The 13,787-nt window shown below is 51.0% G+C and overlaps 1 protein-coding gene across 1 annotated transcript in view; it reads left to right on the top strand.

The window, feature by feature from the left end:
• Positions 1-13,787, top strand: part of LOC306773887 (kalirin-like) — a gene marked incomplete at both ends in the record, with an annotated part of 149,347 nt that overhangs the window by 58,039 nt on the left and 77,521 nt on the right. The window contains 16 exons of the mRNA XM_079263831.1: positions 3,614-3,733; positions 7,139-7,218; positions 7,440-7,578; positions 7,658-7,792; positions 8,206-8,368; positions 8,472-8,587; positions 8,718-8,840; positions 8,934-9,116; positions 9,202-9,326; positions 9,393-9,459; positions 9,530-9,639; positions 9,750-9,819; positions 9,894-9,983; positions 10,230-10,322; positions 10,619-10,730; positions 10,823-11,013. Of these exons, the coding sequence (XP_079119957.1) occupies positions 3,614-3,733; positions 7,139-7,218; positions 7,440-7,578; positions 7,658-7,792; positions 8,206-8,368; positions 8,472-8,587; positions 8,718-8,840; positions 8,934-9,116; positions 9,202-9,326; positions 9,393-9,459; positions 9,530-9,639; positions 9,750-9,819; positions 9,894-9,983; positions 10,230-10,322; positions 10,619-10,730; positions 10,823-11,013 (1,917 nt within the window). The remainder of the gene's footprint in view (positions 1-3,613; positions 3,734-7,138; positions 7,219-7,439; positions 7,579-7,657; positions 7,793-8,205; positions 8,369-8,471; positions 8,588-8,717; positions 8,841-8,933; positions 9,117-9,201; positions 9,327-9,392; positions 9,460-9,529; positions 9,640-9,749; positions 9,820-9,893; positions 9,984-10,229; positions 10,323-10,618; positions 10,731-10,822; positions 11,014-13,787) is intronic.

Raw genomic sequence — 13,787 nt, 5'->3', positions numbered from 1 at the left:
TCTCATCGCATCTCATCGCGTCTCATCACGTCTCATTGCTTCTGTTCCCGTCTCATTGTGTCTCATCGCATCTCATCGTGTCTCATCGCGTCTCATCACGTATCATCGCGTCTCATCGCGTCTCATTGCGTCTCATTGCTTCTGTTCCCGTCTCATTGTGTCTCATCACGTATCATCGCGTCTCATCGCGTCTCATTGCTTCTGTTCCCGTCTCATTGTGTCTCATTGTGTCTCATCGCATCTCATCGCGTCTCATCACGTCTCATCACGTATCATCGCGTCTCATCGCGTCTCATTGCTTCTGTTCCCGTCTCATTGTGTCTCATCGCTTCTCATCGCTTATGTTCCCGTCGCGTCACGTCTCATCACGTATTCATCCTGTCTCATCACGTCTCATCCCGCCTCATCACGTATTCATCGCGTCTCATCCCGTCTTAATGTGTCTCATTGCGTCTTATTGCATCTCATCCCATCTCATCAAGTCTCATCGCGTATTCATCCTGTATTATCGCGTCCAATCACGTCTCATCGCGTCTCAATGCGTCTCATCCCATCTTATCGCGTCTCATCCTCTCATCGCTTCTGTTCCCGTCTCATCGCATCTCATTGCGTATTCATCCTGTCTCATCGCGTCTCATCACGCCTCATCGTGTCTCATTGCGTCTCATCCCGGCTCATCGCGTATTCATCCTGTCTCATCGCGTCTCATCGCATCTCATCCTGTCTCATCGCGTCTCAACGCTTCTATTCCCGTCTCATCGCGTATTCATCCTGTCTCATCACGTCTCATCCCGCCTCATCACGTATTCATCACGTCTCATCGTGTCTCATCCCGTCTTATCGTGTCTCATTGCGTCTTATTGTGTCTCATCCCATCTCATCAAGTCTCATCGCGTATTCATCCTGTCTCATCGCGTCTCATCGCATCTCATCCTGTCTCATCGCGTCTCATCGCTTCTGTTCCCGTCTCATCACGTATCATCGCATCTCATCACGTCTCATCGCGTCTCATCGCTTCTGTTCCCGTCTCATTGTGTCTCATCGCGTCTCATTGCGTATTCATCCTGTCTCATCACGTCTCATCCCGTCTTATCGCGTATTCATCCTGTCTCATCCCGTCTCATCGCGTATTCATCGCGTCTCATCCCGTCTCATCGCGTCTCATCGCGTCTTATCGCGTATCATCCCATCTCATCACGTCTCATCGCGTATTCATCCTGTTTCATCGCGTCTCATCGCGTATTCATCCTGTTTCATCACGTCTTTTTCGCGTCTCATCCCGTCCCATCGCGTATTCATCGCTTCTCATCACGTCCCATCGCGTATTCATCGCTTCTCATCACGTCTTGTCGCGTCTTATCGCGTCTTATCGCGTCTCATCACGTCTTATTGTGTCTCATCGCGTCTTATCGCGTATCATCCTGTCTCATCCCGTCTCATCGCGTATTCATCGCGTCTCATCCCGTCTCATTGCGTTTTATTACGTCTCATCCCATCTCATCGCGTCTTATCGCGTATCATCCTGTCTCATCCCGTCTCATCGCGTATTCATCGCGTCTCATCCCGTCTCATTGCGTTTTATTACGTCTCATCCCATCTCATCACTTCTCATCGTGTATTCATCCTGTTTCATCGCGTCTCATCGCGTATTCATCCTGTCTCATCGGTCTCATCAAGTCTCATCGTGTATTCATCCTGTTTCATCGCGTCTCATCGCGTATTCATTACGTTTCATCACGTCTTATCGCATATTCATCATGTCTCATCACGTCTCATTGCGTATTCATCCTGTCTCATCCTGTCTCATTGCGTCTCATTGCGTCTCATCACGTCTCATCCTGTCTCATCCTGTCTTATCGCATATTCATCATGTCTCATCACGTCTCATTGCGGATTCATCCTGTCTCATCCCGTCTCATTGCGTATTCATCCTGTCTCATCCCGTCTCATTGCGTATTCATCTCGTCTCGAGTCTCATCGTGTCTCATCTAGTCTCCTCCTATCTCATCGCGTCTTATTGCGTCTCATCTGTCTCATCCCGTCTCATCGTTTCACATCCCGTCCCATCGCGTTTCATCCTGTCTCAGTGCGTCTCATCCCGTCTCATCGTGCCTCATCGCGTGTTCATCGTGTCTCATCGCCTATTCATCGCGTCTCATCGCGTATCATCGTGTCTCATCGCATGTTCATCCCGTCTAATCCCGTATTCATCGCGTCTCATCACGTCTCATCGCGTATTCATCCTGTCTCATCGCGTCTCATCGCGTCTCATCCCGTTTAATCCCGTCTAATCCCGTATTCATCGCGTCTCATCCCGTCTCATCGCGTCTAATCCCGTCTAATCCCGTATTCATCGCGTCTCATCGCGTCTCATCGCGTATCATCGCGTCTCATCCTGTCTCATCCTGTCTCGTTGCGTATTCATCGCGTCTCATCCTGTCTCATTGCGTTTTATTGCGTCTCATCCCATCTCATCACGTCTCATCACGTATTCACCCTGTCTAATCGCGTCTCATCGCCTCTCATCCCGTCTAATCCCGTATTCATCGCGTCTCATCACGTCTCATCGCGTATTCATCCTGTCTCATCGCCTATTCATCGCGTTTCATCGTGCCTCATCGCGTGTTCATCGTGTCTCATCGCCTATTCATCGCGTTTCATCGCCTATTCATCGCGTTTCATCGTGTCTCATCGCGTGTTCATCGTGTCTTATCGCCTATTCATCGCGTCTCATCGCGTATCATCGTGTCTCATCGCATGTTCATCGCGTCTCATCGCGTATCATCGCGTCTCATCGCGTCTCATCACGTATTCACCCTGTCTAATCGCGTCTCATCGCCTCTCATCCCGTCTAATCCCGTATTCATCGCGTCTCATCACGTCTCATCGCGTATTCATCCTGTCTCATCGCGTCTCATCGCGTCTCATCCCGTTTAATCCCGTCTAATCCCGTATTCATCGCGTCTCATCCCGTCTCATCCCGTCTAATCCCGTCTAATCCCGTATTCATCGCGTCTCATCGCGTCTCATCGCGTATCATCGCGTCTCATCCTGTCTCATCCTGTCTCGTTGCGTATTCATCGCGTCTCATCCTGTCTCATTGCGTTTTATTGCGTCTCATCCCATCTCATCACGTCTCATCACGTATTCACCCTGTCTAATCGCGTCTCATCGCCTCTCATCCCGTCTAATCCCGTATTCATCGCGTCTCATAACGTCTCATCGCGTATTCATCCTGTCTCATCGCGTCTCATCGCGTCTCATCCCGTTTAATCCCGTCTAATCCCGTATTCATCGCGTCTCATCCCGTCTCATCCCGTCTAATCCCGTCTAATCCCGTATTCATCGCGTCTCATCACGTCTCATCCCGTCTAATCCCGTCTAATCCCGTATTCATCGCGTCTCATCACGTCTCATCGCGTATTCATCCTGTCTCATCGCGTCTCATCGCGTCTCATCCCGTTTAATCCCGTCTAATCCCGTATTCATCGCGTCTCATCACGTCTCATCCCGTCTAATCCCGTCTAATCCCGTATTCATCGCGTCTCATCACGTCTCATCGCGTATTCATCCTGTCTCATCACTTCTCATCACGTCTCAACTGCCCCTTCAGGTCCTGGGCTGGATATCAGAGGGGGAGGTGATGCTGTCGTCCTGTATGCTGAACTCCAGCTGTCTGTCTGAAGCCGAGCAGCTGCAGAGGGAGCATGAGCGCCTCCAGCAGGCCATAGAGGTTACTGCGCCCACACAAACTGCATGTTTTCCAGATGACCTGACCTTTTCCTGTTAAACAAGCCAACATAAAAACATATCAGAAAAATTAAGAAAAAAACAAAAAAAGGAAAAAAAAAATGTTTACACAAATGTTGATCGTATCAAATATATTTTATTAGTTTTCACAAAAAAAATACATCAAATAACAATCTAACATCACCAGTTTCTGAATATTTTCCTTATTTTGTATCTGTAATCTATTATCTATTATAATCTATATGTAATTTATTCTAATTAATTACAGGCTTTATAATAATAATAATCTCAATTAATCACATTTTAATCACAAAACAATATTTTTCCCAAAAAAGCAGCCACGTTTGTAATTGACTGTAATTAACTGAAGAATTAAAATATCATGTTCAGTTCTTTAACAAGCGACTCCGGTCTCCATCATGTTCCAGTAATCTTAACATTCTCCATGTTCCCCAGACATTAAAGCTGGGGTAGGTAATGTTGGGAAGCTAGCAAGACCCTGTCTTGCTCTTCCCCCATTGTGGCTCTTCCCCCTCTGGTTTTGCTCCTTGCAAACAGACTGTGTTGTGACTTCAGTCTGGTCCTGCAAGAGAGGTGATCACCTCCTGCTATGCCTGCAGGTGGAAGCAGGATGCTGCAAAAGCACAGAGTTTCGAGAGAGTTCTTCTGGATGGGGGAGGGGCTTACGCAGCTTCTAGAGAGTTCTTCTGGATGGGGGAGGGGCTTACGCAGCTTCTAGAGAGTTCTTCTGGACGGAGGAGGGGCTTAGACAGCTTCTAGAGAGTTCTTCTGGACGGGGGAGGGGCTTACGCAGCTTCTAGAGAGTTCTTCTGGACGGGGGAGGGGCTTATGCAGCTTCTAGAGAGTTCTTCTGGACGGGGGAGGGGCTTAGGCAGCTTCTAGAGAGTTCTTCTGGACGGGGGAGGGGCTTACGCAGCTTCTAGAGAGTTCTTCTGGACGGAGGAGGGGCTTACGCAGCTTCTAGAGAGTTCTTCTGGACGGGGGAGGGGCTTAGACAGCTTCTAGAGAGTTCTTCTGGACGGAGGAGGGGCTTATGCAGCTTCTAGAGAGTTCTTCTGGACGGGGGAGGGGCTTATGCAGCTTCTAGAGAGTTCTTCTGGACGGAGGAGGGGCTTATGCAGCTTCTAGAGAGTTCTTCTGGACGGAGGAGGGGCTTATGCAGCTTCTAGAGAGTTCTTCTGGACGGGGGAGGGGCTTACACAGCTTCTAGAGAGTTCTTTTGGACGGAGGAGGAGCTTAGACAGCTTCTAGAGAGTTCTTCTGGACGATGGAGGGGCTTATGCAGCTTCTAGAGAGTTCTTCTGGACGGAGGAGGGGCTTACGCAGCTTCTAGAGAGTTCTTCTGGACGGGGGAGGGGCTTAGACAGCTTCTAGAGAGTTCTTCTGGACGGAGGAGGGGCTTATGCAGCTTCTAGAGAGTTCTTCTGGACGGGGGAGGGGCTTATGCAGCTTCTAGAGAGTTCTTCTGGACGGAGGAGGGGCTTATGCAGCTTCTAGAGAGTTCTTCTGGACGGAGGAGGGGCTTATGCAGCTTCTAGAGAGTTCTTCTGGACGGGGGAGGGGCTTACACAGCTTCTAGAGAGTTCTTTTGGACGGAGGAGGAGCTTAGACAGCTTCTAGAGAGTTCTTCTGGACGATGGAGGGGCTTATGCAGCTTCTAGAGAGTTCTTCTGGACGGAGGAGGGGCTTATGCAGCTTCTAGAGAGTTCTTCTGGACGGAGGAGGGGCTTATGCAGCTTCTAGAGAGTTCTTCTGGACGGAGGAGGGGCTTATGCAGCTTCTAGAGAGTTCTTCTGGACGGGGGAGGGGCTTAGACAGCTTCTAGAGAGTTCTTCTGGACGATGGAGGGGCTTATGCAGCTTCTAGAGAGTTCTTCTGGACGGAGGAGGGGCTTATGCAGCTTCTAGAGAGTTCTTCTGGACGGAGGAGGGGCTTATGCAGCTTCTAGAGAGTTCTTCTGGACGATGGAGGGGCTTATGCAGCTTCTAGAGAGTTCTTCTGGACGGAGGAGGGGCTTATGCAGCTTCTAGAGAGTTCTTCTGGACGGAGGAGGGGCTTACGCAGCTTCTAGAGAGTTCTTCTGGACGGGGGAGGGGCTTACACAGCTTCTAGAGAGTTCTTTTGGACGGAGGAGGAGCTTAGACAGCTTCTAGAGAGTTCTTCTGGACGGAGGAGGGGCTTACGCAGCTTCTAGAGAGTTCTTCTGGACGGAGGAGGGGCTTATGCAGCTTCTAGTGAGTTCTTCTGGACGGGGGAGGGGCTTACACAGCTTCTAGAGAGTTCTTTTGGACGGGGGAGGAGCTTAGACAGCTTCTAGAGAGTTCTTCTGGACGATGGAGGGGCTTATGCAGCTTCTAGAGAGTTCTTCTGGACGGAGGAGGGGCTTATGCAGCTTCTAGAGAGTTCTTCTGGACGGGGGAGGGGCTTAGACAGCTTCTAGAGAGTTCTTCTGGACGATGGAGGGGCTTATGCAGCTTCTAGAGAGTTCTTCTGGACGGAGGAGGGGCTTATGCAGCTTCTAGAGAGTTCTTCTGGACGGAGGAGGGGCTTATGCAGCTTCTAGAGAGTTCTTCTGGACGGGGGAGGGGCTTATGCAGCTTCTAGAGAGTTCTTCTGGACGGAGGAGGGGCTTATGCAGCGTCTAGTGAGTTCTTCTGGACGGGGGAGGGGCTTACACAGCTTCTAGAGAGTTCTTTTGGACGGAGGAGGGGCTTACTCAGCTTCTAGAGAGTTCTTCTGGACGGGGGAGGGGCTTATGCAGCTTCTAGAGAGTTCTTCTGGACGGGGGAGGGGCTTAGACAGCTTCTAGAGAGTTCTTCTGGACGGGGGAGGGGCTTACGCAGCTTCTAGAGAGTTCTTTTGGACGGAGGAGGGGCTTACTCAGCTTCTAGAGAGTTCTTCTGGACGGGGGAGGGGCTTACGTAGCAGTTGCTATTGCTAACAGAAAAGAGTAAGCAATATGTGCATTCATGTTACTCATTAATATAATAACACCAGAAAAAGATAAACTTGTTTATTGTTGCTAGAGGGGTCTGAGAAATCAGTAAATACAGTACCAATGTCTATAAGTCCACATTGTGCATCAGTCTGATCAGTGTACCAGGAAACTAAGCACTGACAAATGTTCCACACTTAAATGTGTCCATTTTTTAAACACACTTGTTTTTCTGTAATCAATTAACCATAAATAATATTTAATTAATGCATTAAAATCCTTATATGTGTGTATATCTATATTTATCTATATATATAAGTATATATATATATATATATATATATATATATATATATATATATATATATATATATATATATATAAACAGGCGAGACGTGGAGAAAGTAAGGCTGTGGACACGTTGTCTTCCAGGCTCTCCTCCATGCCGACTCCCTGCAGAGGACCCATCAGGTGGCTCTGGCCCTGCAGCAGAGAGCAGAGCTGCTGGTCAGGTACGTTTCTGTCAGTTAATCCCCCCCTACATGAGCATGAAGGGGCAGAGGGGCGACGGTGCAGGAGGAAACCAGAAGTAACCAGGCTTTGTTCTCATAGTAAAATAAAGATTGTACTTTTAAACGTCATTACGTTGTGTGAGTGAGTTGAAGCTCATCAGTCAGATGGTTGGGATGTTTCCATGCTGATGTCATGGCGACGTATGCCCCCCCCTCCTCAGGTCAGGCCACTATGACCCAGATGCAGTGAGGTCTTGTGCCCAGACGGTGGCGCTGCACTGGCAGACTCTGATGCTGAGGATCGAAGACCGACTCAAGCTGGTTAATGCGTCCGCCGCCTTCTACCGAACATCGCAGCAGGTACACCGTACGGCCAGCAGAGGGCGCCAGACTCAGTTACGTTGCTGCTACTTACTGGTGTTCCTGCTTCTGCCTCCAGGTGTGTGGCGTCCTGGAGAGTCTGGAGCAGGAGTACCGCAGGGAGGAGGACTGGTGTGGAGGAGGGGAGCGGCAGCCGGAGCAGCTGGTGCCTCTCATCAACAAACACATGGAGCAGAAGGAGGCCTTCCTGAAGGTGGGCAGCAGCGGAGGTTCAGCAGTGTCAGAAGAGGTTCTTCTGTCATCACTGCGGCGCTAAGCTCGTTGCTAACGTAGATGCTAACATTAGCTTCCATGTTACAGGGACAAACCTCTGCAGGTGAGTCCCAAGGTCTGAATTATAATCATGCAGCGGAGCAGACAGCTATCAGAACATCTGTGAAGGTGATGGGAGACCTGTGGAGGTCGAGGCAGGTCCTTTACCTGCAGCAGGACGCTAGTGACTTCAGTTCCCTCTGCTGTGTCTTTAAGGCGTTGTGAGGGGGCGCCACTGAGCAATCTGGTGGAAACAAATGGAGTGTTAATGTCCTTTAAGAACCTCAGATCGTCCTCTTTAACGTCAGTCAAACCCCATGAACAGGCCCTAACTGTCTTCTTCTGTGGTGGCAGGCCTGCACTCTGGCCAGGCGGAACGCTGAGGTTTTCCTCAAGTACATCCACCGCAACAGCGTCACCATGGCGAACATCTCCGGCCACAGCGTCACCGTCTCTGGAGTAACCGGGGTGACGGAGGTTACGGGACACTCCAGGGTGCCAGAGCAACAGGTCAAAGGTGAACACGCTTCCAGGCGTGGACCTCCAGTGGAGCCGGGACCGAGCCCTGGGGGGGCGCCACCTTCGTACGGTAACTCATCCAGGTGTGTTTGTGTGTCCAGGTATCCTCAGTGAGCTCCTCCAGAGGGAAAACAGAGTTCTTCACTTCTGGACTTTGAAGAAACGCAGACTAGATCAGTGCCAGCAGTATCTGATGTTCCAGAGCCACGCCCAGCAGGTAGACGAGCCGGTTGTCCCATCCTGACGGAGGAATGCTTCCTCGTCTAATCCCTGTAGCGACTTGTGTTGGACGAGCTGCTGTCAGCATCGCTGTACTTTACCTGCAGCCGCATGTGTTTCCGTTCCAGGCGATGGATTGGCTGCAGCAGTCAGGTGACCACTACCTGGCGACGCACACATCGCCGGGGGCGACGGTGGCCGAGACGCAGGATCTGCTGAACCAACACAGGGAGTTCTGCGTTTCTGCTAAGGTTGCTGATTTTTTATTCGGAGGCTTCTGAATTCAACCAATCAGATTTCTGATGTCGAGCGTTTTTAACCGTGATGACATCATCACCTCGCAGCATACCCAGGAGAAGGTTCATCTGCTCATCCAGCTGGCGGAGAGCATGCTGGCTAAAGGCCACGCCCACCGGGCCGAGCTGCGCCGCTGCGTGTCCACGGTGGACAAGCGTTACCGGGACTTCACCGTCAGGATGGGGCAGTACCGCCACCTGCTGGAGGCGGCGCTGGGCGGGTGCTCCCAGGTGAGGCGGGTACCCTGGGGCGTTTGGTCGCTGCGTTCGGAGCAGCTCGTACTGACGAGTGTGTGCTGTATGGTGTCCCCGTCAGGACAACAAGGACCTGGAGCTGGAGCTGATTCCTAACAGTCTGTCGGACTCGGACCCTGAGGTCAACCTGTCGGACCCGAGTCACCAGGTCAGCGACGAGAAGAGACGCTCCGCCCGCAAGAAAGAGTGAGTCCGGGTTGCCTTAGCGATGTCTCAGCATCGGCCGGGTTTCTAACACCTGTGTGTGTTCAGGTACATCATGGCCGAGCTGCTCCAGACAGAGCGCGTGTACGTCAGAGACCTGCAGGAGTGCATCGAGGTACGGCGAGCGAAAGGTGAGAGCGCCGTAGCACAGCGCCTCCTGCTGCTGACGCTGCTTTCTGCTGCAGACCTACCTGTGGGAGATGACCAGCGGCTCAGAGGACATCCCGGCCGGCCTCGCCAACAAGGACGACGTTGTGTTTGGAAACATCCAGGACATCTACGAGTTCCACAACAGGTAGCATGAAAAGTTCCGCCACATGCCGCAGTGGGAGCAGGAAGCTCCCTGGAAGAGCGATCCTCTCAGAGGAAGGTCCTCTCAGTCATGCAGAACTTTGTGTTTGTCAGTATTTTCCTGAAGGAGCTGGAGAACTACGAGCAGCTTCCGGAGGACGTGGGACACTGCTTCGTTACCTGGGTAACCAGCTGCTCGGCGTGCTTTTGGATGAGGCTCTGCAGACCCGGAGACTAAAGCTGTTTTCCTCTCCGCAGGCCGATAAGTTTCACATGTACGTGACGTACTGCAGGAACAAACCCGACTCCAGCCTGCTGATCCAGCAACACGGCGTGGGATTCTTCGAGGTTATTTCCCAACTTTTACTGCCAACAGCTCAGGAACCACCAACGTCTCTCTGAGCCAGACTGGTCACCCGGTCCAGGATCAGGCTTTCAGTCTGACGGTGAATCAACACCATGAAATCAGGCTCCTGGTGAAACTGGTCCCAGTGGTCGTCTGGCCAGTAAGATGTTGGCTGGGCTGGAGAGTCTTTCCCGTCCTGCAGATCCACGTCCATCTTGACCCGTCCATAAGAACCGTTGTGTTTACAGGAGGTCCAGAGGAGACACGCGCTGGCGAACTCCGTCTCCTCAGCGCTCATCAAACCGGTCCAGAGGATCACCAAATACCAGCTGCTGCTCAAGGTCAGAACACGATCCAGTCCCTAAACCCTCGGATCAGAACTGTTTCTGTTGGGGAAACCGGATCCGCTTCAGGTCCGATGTGGATCAAAACGGATCAGAACCGTCTCCGTTTTGGGTCTGATGTGAAGCAGGACAGAACTTTCCGTCAGTATTCCTGCGATAGAGGCTGAAGCTGCATTGGCTCTACATGCTAACGGTGCAGCTAGCTGTTAGCAACGGTCCTCTCGCGGTTTCAGTCTACAAGCAGATTCTTCCTGCAGTCTGACTGCTTGTTGTTGTTGTTGTTGTGCTTGCAGGAGCTGCTGGCCTGCTGCGAGGAGGGAAAAGGCGAGATAAAGGAAGGGTTGGACGTGATGCTGAGCGTCCCGAAGAGAGCAAACGATGCTATGCATGTTAGCATGTTGGAAGGTAGCGCTGAAACCTCCCTGGACCTCGGTTTCCATCTCCAGTTTGTAAGATGAGAAACTTCACATCTGTCCTGCATGTGATGCACCCTGCAGGTCTGGAGGAGGGTTTGGAGGTGCAGGGCGAACTCCTCCTGCAGGACTCCTTCCTGGTCTGGGAGCCGAAATCTCTGATCAGAAAGGGACGAGACCGACACCTCTTCCTCTTCGAGCTGTCGCTCATCTTCAGCAAGGAGATCAAAGACTCGTCTGGACGGACCAAATACCTCTACAAGAGCAGACTGAGGGTAGATCACAGCTCAAAATAAAATAAAATAAATAAAAATAGCAAATTATTCATTCATTTCATCCATCATCCTAACTGCATAGTCCGATGAAGGGTCGCAGGAAGCTGGAGCCTATCCCAGCAGTCTTTGGTCGAAAGGCAGGGTACTCCCTGGACAGCTCACCAGTCCATTCCAGGGCTAAAAATAGCATATAAATGTAAAAAAAAACATGTCAACCAGAATCCCATCAGGTCACTTTTTCTTCCCAGAAAAGCCTGACCAGCTCAGTCCACCACATCCAGCTAGTGGTGCTTCATTTTGCTCCTTCCGCACTCTGAATGAGGATGAAGTCCTAAAGCTTCTACAAAACTCTAAAGCCACTACCTGTCCTCTGGATCCGGTCCCTACCGACATCCTGCAGAGCATTTCTCCTCCAATCAATCTGCAGTGACCCATATTATCATCTCCTCTCTGGAATCCGCTGTCTTTCCCTCTGTCTTCCAGCAAGCTCGGGTCACCCCGCTGCTGAAGAAACCCACACTCAACCCAGTCCAGGTTGGAAACTACCGGCTGGTCCCACTGGTGCCGTTCTTATCTAAACTACTGGAGCGTTCAGTCTTCAGCCAAGTCTCACAGTTCCTCCATGATGAAAACCTGTTAGATCCACATCAGTCTGGCTTTAGGCAAAACCATTCCACTGGAACTGTCTGTTACCGATTCCCTCCGGCTGGACCAGATCCACTGGTCAGTCCTCAGTCCTGGTCCTGCTGGGCCACATCCACTGGTCAGTCCTCAGTCCTGGTCCTGCTGGACCAGATCCACTGGTCAGTCCTCAGTCCTGGTCCTGCTGGGCCACATCCACTGGTCAGTCCTCAGTCCTGGTCCTGCTGGGCCACATCCACTGGTCAGTCCTCAGTCCTGGTCCTGCTGGGCCACATCCACTGGTCAATCCTCAGTCCTGGTCCTGCTGGACCAGATCCACTGGTCAGTCCTCAGTCCTGGTCCTGCTGGGCCACATCCACTGGTCAGTCCTCAGTCCTGGTCCTGCTGGGCCACATCCACTGGTCAGTCCTCAGTCCTGGTCCTGCTGGTCCAGATCCACTGGTCAGTCCTCAGTCCTGGTCCTGCTGGACCAGATCCACTGGTCAGTCCTCAGTCCTGGTCCTGCTGGACCAGATCCACTGGTCAGTCCTCAGTCCTGGTCCTGCTGGACCAGATCCACTGGTCAATCCTCAGTCCTGGTCCTGCTGGACCTGTCTGCTGCTTCTGACACAGTGAACCATCAGATTCTCCTCTCCACACTCTCTGAGCTCGGCATCTCTGGATTTGTCCTCTCCTGGGTCGGTGCTCGGCCCTCTTCTCTTCTCACTATACACCTCCTCACTTGGTGCAGTCATAAGTTCTCACAGCTTCTCCTGTCACTGTTACGCTGATGACACTCAGCTTTTCCTCTCCTTTCCTCCGGATGACACAACCGTCTCAATGAGAATATCAGCTTGTCTTGCTGATATCTCTGCATGTATGAAGGATCGCCGCCTTCAGCTCAATCTGTCCAAGACAGAGCTCATTGTCTGCCCAGCCGATCCTTCCTTACCTCCGCAATTAAATGTGAAGTTTGACTCTGTCACACTTGTTCCTACGTCTGCTGCCCGGAATCTGGGTGTCATGGTGGATGACCAGCTGACCTTTAAGGTCCATGTTGCCTCGGTTGCCCGTACCTGCCGATATGCTCTCTACAACATCAAGAGAATCAGACGTACCTGACAGAACACATGACCCAGCTTCTGGTTCAGGCTCTGGTCATCTCATGCATTGATTACTGCAGTTCCCTACTGGCAGGTCTGCCTGCATGCTGGTTAAACCTCTGCAGATGATCCAGAACCAGCAGCACGTCTGGTTTTCAACCAACCCAAACGAACCCAGAAGCTTTGCTTCTGGCTTACAAAACAATAACTCAAACGACTCACGTCTGCCTCCACAACTTCACTCCCATCTGCCTACACTCCCTCTCCACAGCTACGTTCCACCAGTGAAAGACGCCTCATGTTACCACCACAATGTGGGACTAAATCACCAGCCAGACTCTTTTCCTCTGTTGTTCCACGATGGTGGAATGATCTCCCAAACTCTGTCCGCTCTGCAGAGTCCCTGTCTACTTTTAAGACCCAGCTGAAGACTCAGCTCTTCAAGGAGAACTTCAACACTTAGTATGGCTGTATTTGTTGGAAAGTTGGAGAACTTAGTCCAGTTCTTTGTCACAAACTTTATGGGATTAATTCTTTGTGTTATAACATAGATGATGGATTATGGAGTGGGAAGGGGAAAAACAACAAAAAAACAAACATATAAAAAAAAGCCTGTTGGACCTGTGTCCAACTGGACAGTCCACCAGCACCTTCCTACGACGTCCTCTACTCTTTCATTTTGTGCTTGTGTTGTTCTCACTCATATGTAAGTCGCTTTGGATAAAAGCATCGGCTACATGACTGTAGAATAGAATAGAATAGAATAGAATAGAAGAGAATAGAATAGAATAGAAAGGTAAAAGGCGGGATGCTGGTGAAGAGGATCCAGAAACACGCCGTCTTCTCTGGAAGCTCATTTAAAATGTTCTGAGTGGAAACCTGGATGAAGATGTGGAATAGTTAGTGGACAGCATGGACGGCGTGTCCTGCAGACTAAAGAGGAGAGGGAGCATCCAGCTTGTTATCAGCCTGCATCTCTGATGGGATGGGGTTGCATTAGTGCCGATGGCGTGGGCAGCTTCCACATCTGGGAAGCTCCATCAATGCTGG

This window comes from Telmatherina bonti (genome assembly GCF_933228915.1).
Source record: "Telmatherina bonti genome assembly, chromosome: 24".
NCBI lineage: Eukaryota > Metazoa > Chordata > Actinopteri > Atheriniformes > Telmatherinidae > Telmatherina > Telmatherina bonti.
The sequence above is the reverse complement of the archived record's forward strand: the minus strand, read 5'-3'. Positions and strand labels throughout refer to the sequence as shown.